This window comes from Pseudonaja textilis, chromosome 4 (genome assembly GCF_049901715.1).
Source record: "Pseudonaja textilis isolate UNSWEBS1 chromosome 4, rPseTex1.2, whole genome shotgun sequence".
NCBI classification, from domain to species: Eukaryota; Metazoa; Chordata; class Lepidosauria; order Squamata; family Elapidae; genus Pseudonaja; species Pseudonaja textilis.
In genome coordinates, this window is record NC_141993.1 from 54,227,856 (window position 1) to 54,242,360 (window position 14,505).

The window sequence follows — 14,505 nt, forward strand, 5'->3', positions numbered from 1 at the left end:
GACTTGAGTCTTGTGAATCAATGCAATATTCCAAAATATAGTGTATAAGTAATAGTGATGCAATAGGAAACAATAGAGGGAATCTTCTGAAAACTTTCTAGAGAAATCTATTCTATGCTTGCCAGGTCTTCTCATCAGAGGCAACTCTTTACTTCCTACTTTCCCATTTCTCTGAGCATGTCTAAATGAGGATAAGAAATTTCAGTCTAATAGGGTGACAGAGAGTTTATAGAACATGCTATTTAAAGATACAATCAAGGAGATTCTAGTTGGGATATGCAGTGCTTTATTGTAGATTTAAGGGAAAACAGTGAATTGGAACAAGCATTGGTGTGGACATAATATGTTTTAGTAACTCTAACAGGGTGTCCAACCTTGGCAACTTTATGACTTGTGGACTTCAATTCAGAATTCTCCAGCCAGCATAAGCATGGCTGGCTGGGGAATTCTGGGAGTTGAAGTCTATAGCTCTTAAAGTTGCCAAGGTTGGACACCCTTGCTTTAAAACAAAAGCATCCTTTCCTAAGATTGCACTGCAACTGCATGAGTTTGGAACAAAATGTGTCTGCTTTAAGGTATTGCCAAGAGGTATTATGTGAATACTATGAATCTGAAGCACTACATACATAGCCATAAGTTCTAGGTAATAAATCCAGAAATGATACAAGATATCTGTGGTTGGGCCTTATCACTTCAGAAAAGGTTATAAGTACATAAAATTCAGTAGTATATAAAATTTCAGAAAACCCACTACAAGTAGTCTTCGACTTACAACCGTTCTTTTAGTGACCATTCAAAGCTACAACAGCACTGAAAAAAGTGACTGTTTTTCACACTAACAACCATTGCAATATCCCCATGGTCACATGATCAAAATTCAGACGCTTAGCAACTGAGTCATATTCATGAAGATTGCAGGGGTCCCAGGGGTCATGTGATCACCTTTTGAGACCTTTTGACAAGCAAAGTCAATTGGGAAGCCAGATTCACTTAACAACCCTGTTATTGCAGTGAGTCACTTAACAACTGTGCAGGAAAGGTCATAAAATGGGGCAAAACTCACTTAACAAATGTCTCACTTAGCAACAGAAATGTTGGCCTCAATTGTGGTCTTTGGCCAAGGAGTACCTGTATATCTTCCTTGAGGGTACACTTTCAATCCCAAGTTAACTCACCTTCCCAACCTTTTGCCCCAAGCCTGTAAAACTAATGTCCCCAAAGGCATCTGTTGGCATTTCCTGGACGTGTCTTCTGGGGTCCCATTCCTTCCCTTGGAACATGACAGGTTTTATGGCTTCCTCTAAGTGCTCTTCCCTGAGATAGCCACATTCACATGCCACTTTCCTGAACAAAAGCACAAGTAACTTAAAATTAAATATTGAAAATGCTGTAGTGACATAAACCACATAAAATTTTCGAGTGTGCAGAGAGCTGCAATATTTGCAAGCACAATCAGCACAAAATAGATTGTTCAAATTGGATATGAACAATTATTTTGAAATGTCCAATGTGCTTATAACAATTTTAATTAGCAAGAATAAAGATAGCAAGTGGCAAGCCGATTGGGAATTCTGCAAAATGCAATTCAATGCATCAGATGATGGAAGATTAACTACTGGAGTTCTCTAAATTCCCAGTCATTACAAAAGTAAACATCAGTACTACTCAATATGCCTATGCTAGGTTTATTTACTTGCATTTCAAGTGTTATTTGAATATTTTGGGCATATCAGTTTTATTTATTTATACACATTAGAGCAGAGGTCTCCAAACTTGGCAACTTTATGTGTATATATAAATTTTATTGAATTAACAATTAAAAAAATAACATAACAACATTACATAAGAAACAGAGAGAGAAAAAGAAGAAAGAAAGAAGAGAAAGAGAGAGGAAAAAAAAACAAAAAAAAACGCTCGGTCTTGCGACCGAAAAAGGAGAAAAGAAGTATAAAAGAGAGAAAAAAAACAAAGAGACGGAAGAAAAAAGAAAATACGTTAAAACCAGACAGATATTCTTTTTGACAGTCTACAAGATCCAATTCTCCTACCTTACTTTAAATATACACATCTTATCACTATTTATGGTTATTTATGCTTATTTATGCTCATTGAACAGTTTATCTCTGATATAACCAATTATACCACGCATTCCAATTATTATCAAATGCTGAAGACTCTTTATTTTTAAGAGCTATGGTTAAATTGTCCATTTCTGCGCAGTCACATATTTTCTGAATGACCAATTGATCTGTAGGTAAACGGGATGATTTCCAGCACTGGGCAAATGCTAATCTGGCTGCAGTTAGAATATGAATTATTATATATTTCGTCTTTTTAGGAAAATGTTTATCAGAGATCCCTAGTAGGAAGAACTCTGGTTTGTATTCAATTTGTTCTTTGGTTTATCTCCTCCAGCCATTTTCTAATTTTTTGCCAGTATTTCTGGGCTTCTTTACAGGTCCACCACATATGAAAGTAGGTTCCCTCTATGTTTTTACATTTCCAACATTTTGGACTAGAGTTTGGGTTCATTTTCGCTAACCTCGAAGGGGGTAAGTGCCATCTATATAACATTTTATACATATTTTCTTTGTACGCCGCAGATTTTGTAATCTTAATGATTCTATTCCAGATCTTTTCCCATTCTGTTAATGTAATGCTTCTTCCAATATTCCTACTCCACATTATCATGTTCCCTTTCACTATCTCTTGCTCTAATTCTACCTCCAATAAATATTTATAAAATTTAGAGATATTCTTTTTATTTGATCCTAATAAGATTTTATCTAAGAGTTGTAATTTGCTATAGATTCCATGTAATTTGCTATAGATTCCACAAACTTGGCAACTTTAAGACATATTACAATGCTGGCTGAGGAATTCTGGGAGTTGAAGTCCACAAGCCTTAAAGTTGCCAAGTTTGGGAACCCCTGCATTAGAGCTTCCTTTCTCACTTTTAAAAATAATGCCAGATGATTTTTCTAAAATATTCCAGTGTTCCTTAGCCTTTTAATCATTTTTATTTGACTGAAAATAGTTTAGCATAATCCTTCATCATGTTTCTCTCTGAAACAAAATTCATTAACACAATTCCTTTATAAAAAGAAGCAATAAACTTTGCTGTCAACATCAGAAATATCAAAAGCTGCCTCCAATTATGTGTTTTGTAGTGATTTTCCACTTGCTGAAATATTATTGGAGTTGTCTGCAGTATCACAGCTTTTCTAAGCTAAAATGTTCTAACATTCCAGCCTTTACTGAGTCTAAACCTCCCTGATTAATTCTAGTTGTCCTCTTTTGAAGTTCTCCTAGTGATAAAGTTAATCAGAGTAGTTTTCTTACCCAGAATCTGACAACTGTGACCTTTCAATAAAATAAACACATTCTTTTTTCTGAATGTTTTCAGGGATCCATAAGCGGAGATTTTCCTATGGAGAGAACAGGGAGCAAAAGATTAGTTCTTACTTAAAAAGCATAAAATCGTCTCCTTCCCAGAGCAAATTCATATTCTATGCATAAAACACTAGGGTTTTTGTACTGCTTTTTGAGCAAAAACAATTCCAGTATTACATGTAGTCCATTATTCTTTAAAAGAGTAATGATTATCACATCTAAGGACAGCAACAAGCATACAAAAGTATAAACTTTATATAGCTAACTACAATATAATTTTACACTCTAGTGGCAACAATGAATTTGAATATCCCTCCTATTTTCTTTTTCTTTCCCATCCTTTTCGGGTCTAAATTTGTAATTTCCACCCCATAGTAGGTCAGCCCCCAAACAAACCATCATCTAGCTCTTCCTTTTTCTTGAACTTGCCTTTTCATTTATGCTGGGAGAGAAGTGAGCCCTGCGCCTGCTTCTATTGGAAGGGCTGTTGCTTCTTCTGAAGTTGGAAACCATGGTGATATCATAGTAGCTCTCAGGATCAAGAGGATAGCCTTCATCATGGTGGATCTTATTCAGCTCCGTTGGTATTCGCAGACCAGGCCCAGCCATGGGTACATTTGTTAGATCAATCATCAAAGTTGTTCAAGTACATTTGGAAGAAAAATTCTTGAAACTACCACCTCAGACTTCATGGACTGCAAATGCTGTATTCTGCATATATTTCATAAAACACCAAAAAGACATATGTTTCTTTTTTCTTTTTAAGTCCCAATTGAAGCCTCTCACAAAGACCTCATCTTTTAACTTAAGAATTTGGGATATATTTGTCATATTTTTGTGTGTTCAGAGAATATTGTTTTTTAATGTTCTGTCAGGTCAACCTTGACCCCTAGTGATTATATGGATAAATCTCTGCAGTTTTCTTAGCAATATTTGTGGAAGTGGTTTGTCAGCACTTTCTTGGTACTGGACACATACGTGGCTTCTTTGCCCAAGGTGAATTACCACTTACAGTCTCCTGGTTTCTAATTCTTAACCATTAGATCAAACTGAGTCTGCTATAGAAACTACAATAGCAATAGCAATAGCACTTAGACTTATATACTGCTTCACAGTGTTTTATATAGTCATCATATTTCCCCCAACAATCTGGTTCTCATTTTACCAACCTTGGAAGGATGGAAGGCTGAGTCAACCTTGAGCCTGGTGAGATTTAAACTGCCAAATTGCAGGCAGCCAGCAGTCAGTAGAAATAGCCTGTAAACCACTGCATCGTGACAGTTCTATATAACAACATATATATGTCACTAATACCTTTTGTATTTAGGTTGAATGGGTAGTCAGTGACTCTAAGACCAGAGAGAATAGTAGTGTCATAAAAGTACAATAATTACTAGCTTCAAAGTCATCATGTGTGTTCTAGAAATAGATCATTAATTTGTGGAAGAAAAAGAAAAAAAACAAGTTAAATTGAAGCTACATATTCATTAGCACACTAATAAACAACCCAAGGATGGTACATTTTATATGACCTCATTTTATTCTGCAGAATTTTCTTATTTAGCTGACTAATACCTGTGAATAAACTGCCAAATTACATCAAAATGCCATGGGGTGTCATTGTTATGTTCTGATTAGGAAAGCCTGTTAACTTGAAAAGTTATTCCCAATATTCAGAGAACATAAATACTGTATGTGTGGAAACCACTTTGATCTACAGGAATAAATATCTGCTTAAGACAATAAAAGAAAAGAGTTAATTGAACACATATTTCGCTTTTTTGGACAGAAAGTATTTGGCACCCTCACTTATCAGAAAACTAAACCTCATATCAGATCTTTATTACAGTCATAGATTAGCATAAACTAAGCATAATTTTAGGCTCTTCAAGTTTCATTAAGTATTATATATTTTTTTTCATTATGTTCTCCCACTACTTAAATTCATTCAATACAATCAGAAGGAGATTTGACATTTGGATATTTAAATGATTGGCATATGCAATATGCCAATTGTGCCTAGCCTCTTTGTGAAAGCTTCTTTTTAAAGCTTATATTAGATAGGGCTGTCATTAGTTCCTTGATATGGAAAAAACAGGTAGCTATCCAAAGCTAGTTTGCATAATGGCAATAGACTTAGAAAAATAATTCATACACTGTAACCCATGAAGAAAATAGAAACACAAGTTTATTTACAGTGACATGTGCAGTAAATCACAATGATGGCCAAAAGAAAGCAGGTGCTTCTAACAGCACACATAAGTGATGTCATTACATAAAACCCATTATTCCTGATATATTTACATTCCAAAAATCTTGTGCAAGGACTGATGTCATGGTATCTGTGTGATAACATCATCCCTCTTTTTGCAGATGTCCATGCTTGTTTCAAATACAGAAGTAGTTCATATGTAAATACCTCTTTCTTCAGCGTTGATCAACTAACCCCCTTTGAGCCATTTGTATATCATGGATTCAACAGACATGAATTTCACAGAAGATAAAAATACTTTCAGTACAATTTTCAAAAAAACTTAACAGTTGGTGCTAAAACGCTATTTCAAGTAGTTACTAAATATAATATTTCACTTAAATATATATATTCCACCACAGGGAATGACTTTACAACCACATTACTTAGCAAAAGAAATTCCAGTCCCAGTTACCATCATTGTACTGTTTCATGCTGCACTATGTTTTATGCTGTATTTTAACTTCTTTCCAAACTGCTGCCCATCTCAGTCAATGACTCTAGGCAGTTTACAATTTAATCCTTGTAGTCTTACTCCATTAACCTCACAGTCAACCATGAAGGTTAGCCATGTGCTAGAAAGTACAGTAGTCAGGATTCCCAGGTGGGAAGGCCTGCTTTTCAGTGGGCGAAGAGGTAGTGGAACTCAGTCAGCCGAAAGAGGGTTAAAACAGCTTACTTTTCTCAGAGTATATCTGTAGTTATGTATTAGTTGCTTTAATCTGGCAAGATTCTGTCTGTAGGTGAAGAACAATAAAAGAAATTGCTCTAAAGTAGCTACGTGTTTCTTCTTAGTTCTTTTATGTGTTTATGACCAACTGTCCACTGATTTATTTTCATTTGGTTCTCTCACAGTATTTATGCTAATTTATAATCATACATTCCAAGTAGTCAAGTATTTTATAAAAAGTATTCCTGCAATCATGGCTGAGACATTGCAGTTTTTCCAGGGATATCTACAGGGGTGGGTTTCTACCAGTTCTGTCCACCTCTGTAGAACCGGTAGCTCTGAACAGCAGTAGACATAGAACCGGTTCTATGTCTGCTGATGTTTTTGCCTCCCACCCCCCAGCCACCCGGGCTCTTACCTGATCTTTATTTCCTGATTTTTCAACTTCAGCTGCCGAACGAGGCACAGATGCAGTTAAAAAAGTAGGAAAAGAGGGCTGTTTCAAAGGCTGCATCTCTGCACACAGCATTCTGATGACGATTTACAGGCGCTCTGCTCACAGCGTGCAGGGAAGCTTGTAAATCCCAGGTAGTTAACCCTGTTCTATCCCACCCCTAGATATCTAGTTAAATTAATAACTTAAACAATTGCTATAGCAATAATAACAATAGCTATGAAACTGGACTTCAGAACATAGAGTTGGCCTTGTTTATGCTGCATCTTTTAAGACGCCATAACATGGAACAATATTATCAAAAGAAGCCAAATGGTAGAAGATAATATATTTAACTATTTGTGCATTGCTGTGCTTTGAACATGGATTATGTTGTACGGTAATCCAGAAAAAGTTATGTGTGCCATTTTTGTTATGTGTGTCAACGAAGCAAAAAGTGAACACTGTCCATTCTATGTTCCAGTAATTAGAAAAAAATGTTAGTTTGCCTTGCTTTCTTTAAAAATATTTAAGTAATTAATTTAATCATAAATTTTGCTATTCGCTTTGGTGATTCTTCTCTATATCATTAAATCATTCGCTTCAACAAAACATTCCCTTAAAGATTAAGTTTCATTCAGGCTATAATTTAAAATATTCAAATTATAATATAAAAAAGAAAACACAGCATTAAGTAATGTCCAGGGACTAATCTGTACCTTTCAAATACACAATTTTGTGTACTCAAGTAGTTTAAGATATACCATTAGCTAAAATGACATAAAATGAAATTACCTAAAGTTATCTGATTAACTGGATGCTTGAAATATGTTAATACATGAAGGAAAGTACATCAGACTCTCTAACTAATCTATTAAAGCCCATAGATAACAATGGTTCACCAAGGTTACAGACAAGATTATTTCCTTCATTTGTTTAGATGCTAGGAATAAGGCCTTCTGCAACCCAAACAAACAAACAAACAAACAAACAAACAAACAAACATGTTCTGGTACCAAGTTATAGACCTATTATAAAATCTTGTAATTATTCCAGAATGGCTTCATAAAAACTTAGAGCAGCGTCTCAGAAGCCAATCTGAATATTTCTTTTTTTTATCCTGGACACATCACAAATGAGTTCCTTGTGATCACAATGCAAATTCTCCTTAGACACAAGCTGCAAAACCATGCACATTTAGGAACACATTATCCTGAATGCAGAACACGTCCACACATTTATGCACAACTTAAAAGGAGAAAATAAAGAGCACTATTGATTTCATACAAATCCATGGCCAATAACTCGATGCATGTGCTCATAGATCCACTTACATATGCAATGTACTCAGCAAGCTTTGCTTAAAATGTGACAAGGATTTCTTCTGACCTTGCAATGCAGAATTATCTCACTATAGAAAGAACACTTACTAAGCAATTTTGCACTGCCGAATCAGCAATGGGTCAGAGTTATACTAGACTGGCTGAGACACACATTTCCAGCTTTTGATGCTTCAGGGCACTATCTTAGAATACGGAACAGAAAACAAGCCAGATGGCTGTATATACTTGTCCAACAGCATCCTTCCAATCCCAATTTTACTCACATATTCCTTGCCAGTCAGCTGTGAAGGACACACTTTTGTTTCATGCTGTAAACTCATTACCTTATTGCTGAATAATGCCAGGAGTCTACAGGAGCTTTTCTGAAGGGACTGCAGTTCAGAGGAGGAGGAGGCAGCAATCCAGGGGGCTGCACTTTGCCAGCAAATCACACTGCAGAAGCTGCTCCTAGTCATTCACAGAAGCCTGTGATGGATAGGTCAAGTGAATTGAGTTTCCTAGGCTGAATAGCAAATAACTCTTGTTTGCCTTGATTTATAGAGAAAGCAGATTATCTTTTGTTCTTTGACTGAACATTACAAAAAAAGGTGGCTAAATTCAAATTGCTTTAAGTTGTTCAAATGTAGCTTCTTTCAGAAGGAATAAAATAAGATGATGTCTTAAATATTTAAAAAGATGCTCAGGAAAAGATTTGCATATAATATGTTCTGGGATAACATTTTTATCTCATATTTAGAATGCATTCTCAAAGTTTTTTCCTTTTTCAACCAATATTAAATTGGTATTTAATAAATTGCATTCCATTGGTATTTAATACATTGCAAAAATAGACTAATAATGTACATAGGATGACTTTTTAGCTTCTTCTGTATAAAAAGGACAAACCAGTTTGGAAAATATTCAGGGAATGACTCAGGATAAAAAGCAGAAAGACAGATTGCTCCTTTAAGACTAACCTTGTAGCATTCTCAGCTACCCCTCCCCCCATCCACTAGAGTTGACATCATAGATTGTAGTATTTGTCAGATTGTTTGATCTTGTTATCTTAAATCTGTTTGCCTAAACAAATATTATAACTGTGTCATAAATAAACAGGGGTGGGATCCAACAAGGTTAACTACCGGTTCGGTATTTATGAGCATGCTGCGCGCGCATGTAAATCTTTGTCAGCTTGCTGCCTGGACAGCTGAGCAGTGCTGCCTGCAGGGAAGCAGCGTTTGAAAAAGCACTTTTTTCCTGCTTTTTCAACTGTAGCTGTGCCTCGCACGGTAGCTGAGGTTGAAAAAAGCAGGAAATAAAGGTCAGGTAAGACCCCGGGCAGGCGGGTGGGCCAAAACAGCAGCAGACATAGAACTGATTCTCTGTCTGCTGCTCTTCAGAGCTACCGGTTCTACAGAGATGGACAGAACCAATAGAATCCCACCCGTGATAAATAAGTAAAAAAAGAATATAGAATGTAGCTCCCCTGCCCTACAGTATTTACAGTATTTAATTGAAAATAAATATATATGGTCTTTTAATTTTTTAAATATTTATTATTCATTAATATTTTTAAAAGGGAGGGATAAGAGTGAGCAAGTTCTTTTAGGATCCAGAAGTTGACATTACAACATTATGCCAAGAAACATCTATATGAATAAGTATAATAGTATACACATTTTAACAATGTAATCTTTAAGAAAAATAGAATAAGAATAGAATGGAAAATATTATTGCATTATTATCTTCTTTTCCTTCATGGTACTGTATTAATTTGGCAATCTGCATCTTGTGCAAAATGTAGAAGACATAATTACATGACTATTCTTGCTTTTGTGAAAAAAATAGAAATACAGATTATATCATGTGAATATATACAGATATTCAGAGGAGCCACAGCTATGTATAGGAAAAAATGCCAGCATTACCCATAAATATTAAATATATTAAAGAGAGACAATTATGCATGCATCCTATACATACATACTACAGGCAGTATGTGTGTGTCACTTCTCCACTTAGAGTTTATAACTTTTCTGATAACTGAATGTTCTGGATATCCAAACTTTCAGGATATTCACTGAAACCTTAACCCTTTACGAGCTCTAGTTTTGCTGTATTACAAAGCACTACTTCTAGTTGGCTATGTAATACAGTCTCATACAAACTAAGCCTGGTTTGCTGATCTAAATCTGGATTAGTTCTTCTACCTGCTAACATCACAAATACACAAGCATTTTGTGGTGGTGCAGTCGTTAGAATGCAGTTTTGCAGGCTAACTCACTGCTCATTCCAGGAGTTCGCTTCTTACCAACTCAAGGTTGATTCAGCCTTCCACGCTTTTGAAGTTAGTAAAACGAGGACCCAGATTGTTGAGAGCAATATGCTGACTTAGAGAGGGCTGTAAAGCACTGTGAAGTGGTATATAAGTCTAAGTGCTATTGCTATTTTCTAGCAATGGAGGACCCTGTTATTTCCAATCCATATACTATCTGAATTCTATAAAACCTCGCCACAAAGGTTAACATATTAAGGTCAGGATGTAATTTGACAGTCCACTTAATCAGCTGAAACTGTTTGGAAGACTTTAACTAAAAATTGCACACCTATATGGAATATTATCCACTGATAAAAACCAATCTTTAATTTAACCTTAAAACTTCGAATGTGCACATAATCCACAGAATGAAGCATGAACTAAAAACTGTAAACAGGATTGAGTGCAACCTATCATTTTCTATTATTCCCACAAGTATCTTTTGTCCAACTGAGAGTCTGGCATGTTGATTTTTGATTTAAAGAACAGAAAGAAAGCTTTTCACCACCTGATGTGACAGAAACCAAATCACCTTGCATTCTCAGTAAGGCTGCAAGATACTTGGTAGAATATTCAGGGTGCTCTTGCACACTTTTGTCTATTTCTTTTAAGTAGTCCAATTTTCCCTTCATATTTTGATCTCATGGAACAATTGAGGAACAATTTTCCAAATAATTTTTTTTTTACTGAGTGCACAAAGTAGTCCACCTTTGAAAAACAAGAATCTTGGCTTCCGGTTTGAGCTTCTTTGGCGACAGACCGAAACTGCGACTCTGCGCAGTTTCGATCCATGGTCACTGCTGGAGCACCCCGAACCAGCTGGTTTTGGGGCTAAGCCGCCCCGTAGAGGTGGTGAAAAGGGGGGGGGGGCACTGCCTGCAGGGTTGAGGAGAGCCGCATCTGGAGCAGGGTTTGATATAGCGCTCCCTATTTTTACCATTTGTTGCCTGTTTGACACGAATGCAGTAATCCACTTATGAAGAGATCCGGAAATGCCATAAGAGTTTAGTTTTAACAGTAGTTTGTCATGTACCACTAAATCAAAGGCTTTGCAGAAGTCTATGTAAATTGCGTCTATTGCTTTATCCTGGTTGAGTAGAGTAGTCCATATGTTTTTGCAGTGTAGGAGTTGTAGGTTGCAGGACAATTTTTTCCTGAAACCAAATTGTTTTTTGGAGGATAGGCTGTTTGACTCTAAGTGGAAGGTGATGAATTGGTTAATGATTGATTTCATGACTTTGCATGTGACACAACATAGTGAGATTGGTCTGTAGTTTTCAACTAGGCTGGGGTCACCTTTTTTGAAGATAGGGATGACTGTAGCTAAGGACCATAGGTTTGGTAAGGAGCTGGTTCTGAATGATATATCATATATAATACTTAGGGATTTTGTTATGGCAGAGGAAAGCTTTTTTAAGAAGTATGTACATAATCCATCGGGGCCAATAGATAGGGATGGTTTTAGATTACATAATGCCTTTTCTAAATTTTTTTGTATAAAGTCAATATGTAGTAGATCATTGTAGTAGATCATTAGTTGTAGTACGACTAGGAAATGTGGGGCATGAGCCATTGCTGTTAACAAAGACTGAGCTGAAGAATGTGTTGAAGAGGTTGACCTTCATAGCTTTGTTGCTGCAGTCTTTCCCATTTGGTCACTTTAGAGTTTGGTGTTTACAAAATTGTAGAAGGCACGGGTAGATTTTGTATATAGGATGTTTTCCTCCTGTTTGCAGTAATAATTTGTACATTCTGCCTTTATCTGTCAGCATAAGGTGTTGTATTGATTTTTAAAGTTTTCTACATAGCTAGTTTTGTTTTTATGCCATAGTGAACTGCATTGGCTTTTTTGGCAGTTGCAGCTGCAGGACAGTCCTGGCTCATTCTTAAGCGGTTGTTCACTAGGACCCTTTCACACAGTTACTATAGTTAAGCCAATTCATTTTCTTATCTATTGCTGTTGCAAGCGCAACCAGCTCCTGGCTCCTTTTGATTTTCTTGGGAGGTTTTACTGCCTTTCACTTTTAAACTTTCATTGCTTATCTCTGACAAAACATGCTGCCTTCAAATGAAAAGGAATTTGGGTAAAGATCCAGCAGTTAGTGAAGATCAATCTTGAGCTGTACAGCACATCTTGTTTCTTATTTCAATTCTAAAATCACCATTCTATCAGCCTCTATCCATAACTTCAAAGCCTATGGCCAAGCTATTCATGCTTTACTGCCTAACTTTCCCCACCCTCTATCCAGATCTTTCACCTTCTATTTTTCTTTCTTGACCTGAGAGCAGCAGCTGTATGTAGCCAACCTTCAGAGCCTGGGCCTGGGTATGACAGTGATGGGGTGCTCTCGGGGCCAGTGTCTCTAGTACGTGTGGACGTAAAGGAAGCAAGGGTAAAGACATGCAGCAGAGGGAGAAACCCCTTCCCTATTCCCCTCTTTCAAAGTTAGAAACATGAAAGAGGAGAGAGGTTGGATTATATGGCTTAGGAAAGCAAAAGAGAACAATTTATCAATTTCTGTCACTCCAATGATTTTTTTCATACCTAACACTGCCTCCAAACAATCAAAAGGATGTCTCTATTCTTAGATATTACCAGGTGGAGCATATATAAATCAAACTGATTATATTATTGATAAAAGGATGTGGAGCTCAATTATAGCATCAAAGACATGGCCAGATACTGATTGTGAAACAGATCAGTAACTGCTGATCTTCAAGCCCCAAGTTAAGCTAAGAATAAGAAAGCCATAAGTTTTCACAATATGATTCTGAACACATGCTCAAGGAGAACATAAAGACTCACTTTGAAGTTCTGAACTCATTGATAGAGAATCAAAGGAATTAGGGAAGGAACTTAAAGAATGAATTAAGGATGAATATAAAAAGACTACATAAAATGAAAAAGGAGAAGAAAACTGGATGTCAGAACAAATCATGAAAATTGCCAAGAGAAGTCAAAGCCAAGAAAGACAAAAATATTAGAAAGGACCTTAACAAAGAGTTTCAGAGAGCTAACAGGAGAGACAAGAATCAGTATTACAACATCACCTGTATAAAAACATTGAAAATAAAAACAAAGAAACAACATGGAAAAATAAGTTCAGACTTTCAAAAGATCCTTGAACTCAGGAGATTCCAATCACAAATTGGTTTGCTAAAAGATGTCAGCTGACAGACAGTAACGGCTTTAAAGGAGATCAAAGGAAGATGGAACTAGTATGTTGAAACACTATATAATATATATATCAACATCTAAGATACTTTACAAGATGTTGTTTACTTACAAGAATCCCTAGTACTACAAGGTGGTGTTTGATCAGTACTCCAGTTATTACCAAGTCGGAAAGCAACAGGAATTGATGGAACATCCACTGAAATACTGTGAGCAACAGAAGAAAAATCAGCCAAGGTTCTAACCAAGATAATCTGGGGAACAGTACAGTGGCCAATCAATTGGAAGAGGTAAATATACATTCCAATGAAAAAAAAGTGGTCTTAAGAGAGTGTGTAAACTATTGTACAATATCCTTAATTTCACATGGCAGCAAAATGATGCTCACAATCATCCAAATAAGATTAGAGCCCTAGATGGAAAATGAGAGATGCTCAAGCTAGCTTTAAAAAAGTCTGAAGAACATAAGACATTACTGCCGATGCACGCTGGTTAATTGAAAAAGCCAAAGGATATCCAAAAAAGTAGACTTCTGAGCAGTGGTGGGATTCAATTTTTTTTTACTACCGGTTCTGGGGCTGGGGCTTAGTGGGCGTGGCAGGGGAAGGATACTGTAAAATGACCAGTCAGAGGTGGTATTTGCCAGTTATCCGAACTATTCAAATTTTCCGCTACCTGTTCTTCAGAACTGGTCAGAACCTGTGGAATACCACCTCTGCCTCTGAGTATACTGTGAACAGCCAAGAAAACAAACTGATTGATCATCGAACAACCCAATCTAGAGTTCTCACTCAAGGCACAAATGACCAATGTCAAATTATCCTACTTTGAACACATTTATGTGAAGATTCAGTTCATTGGAAAAAGACTCCAATGCTGGGAAAAGTAGAAAGCAACAAGGTGGATGGGCTGTTAGTTACACTCAGTGCACTATTGGGAGATAT

General features: G+C 36.4%; 1 protein-coding gene across 2 annotated transcripts in view; it reads right to left on the reverse strand.

Annotated features, from left to right (window-relative positions):
* TRPM2 (transient receptor potential cation channel subfamily M member 2) overlaps positions 1-8,474 on the reverse strand; it is a 45,444-nt gene extending 36,970 nt beyond the window's left edge. Inside the window, exons 1-4 of one of the 2 annotated variants that reach the window (XM_026701109.2) lie at positions 8,414-8,474; positions 3,823-4,104; positions 3,343-3,428; positions 1,176-1,344 (exon numbers count right to left, since the gene is read on the reverse strand). In XM_026701109.2, coding sequence (XP_026556894.2) covers positions 1,176-1,344; positions 3,343-3,428; positions 3,823-4,026 — 459 coding nt within the window. In that variant the 5' untranslated portion in view covers positions 4,027-4,104; positions 8,414-8,474. Of the gene's footprint in view, positions 1-1,175; positions 1,345-3,342; positions 3,429-3,822; positions 4,105-8,413 lie in introns of those variants that run through there. The other variant, XM_087933089.1, reaches the window with a different exon arrangement.
* Between the last annotated feature and the right edge of the window lie 6,031 nt (positions 8,475-14,505).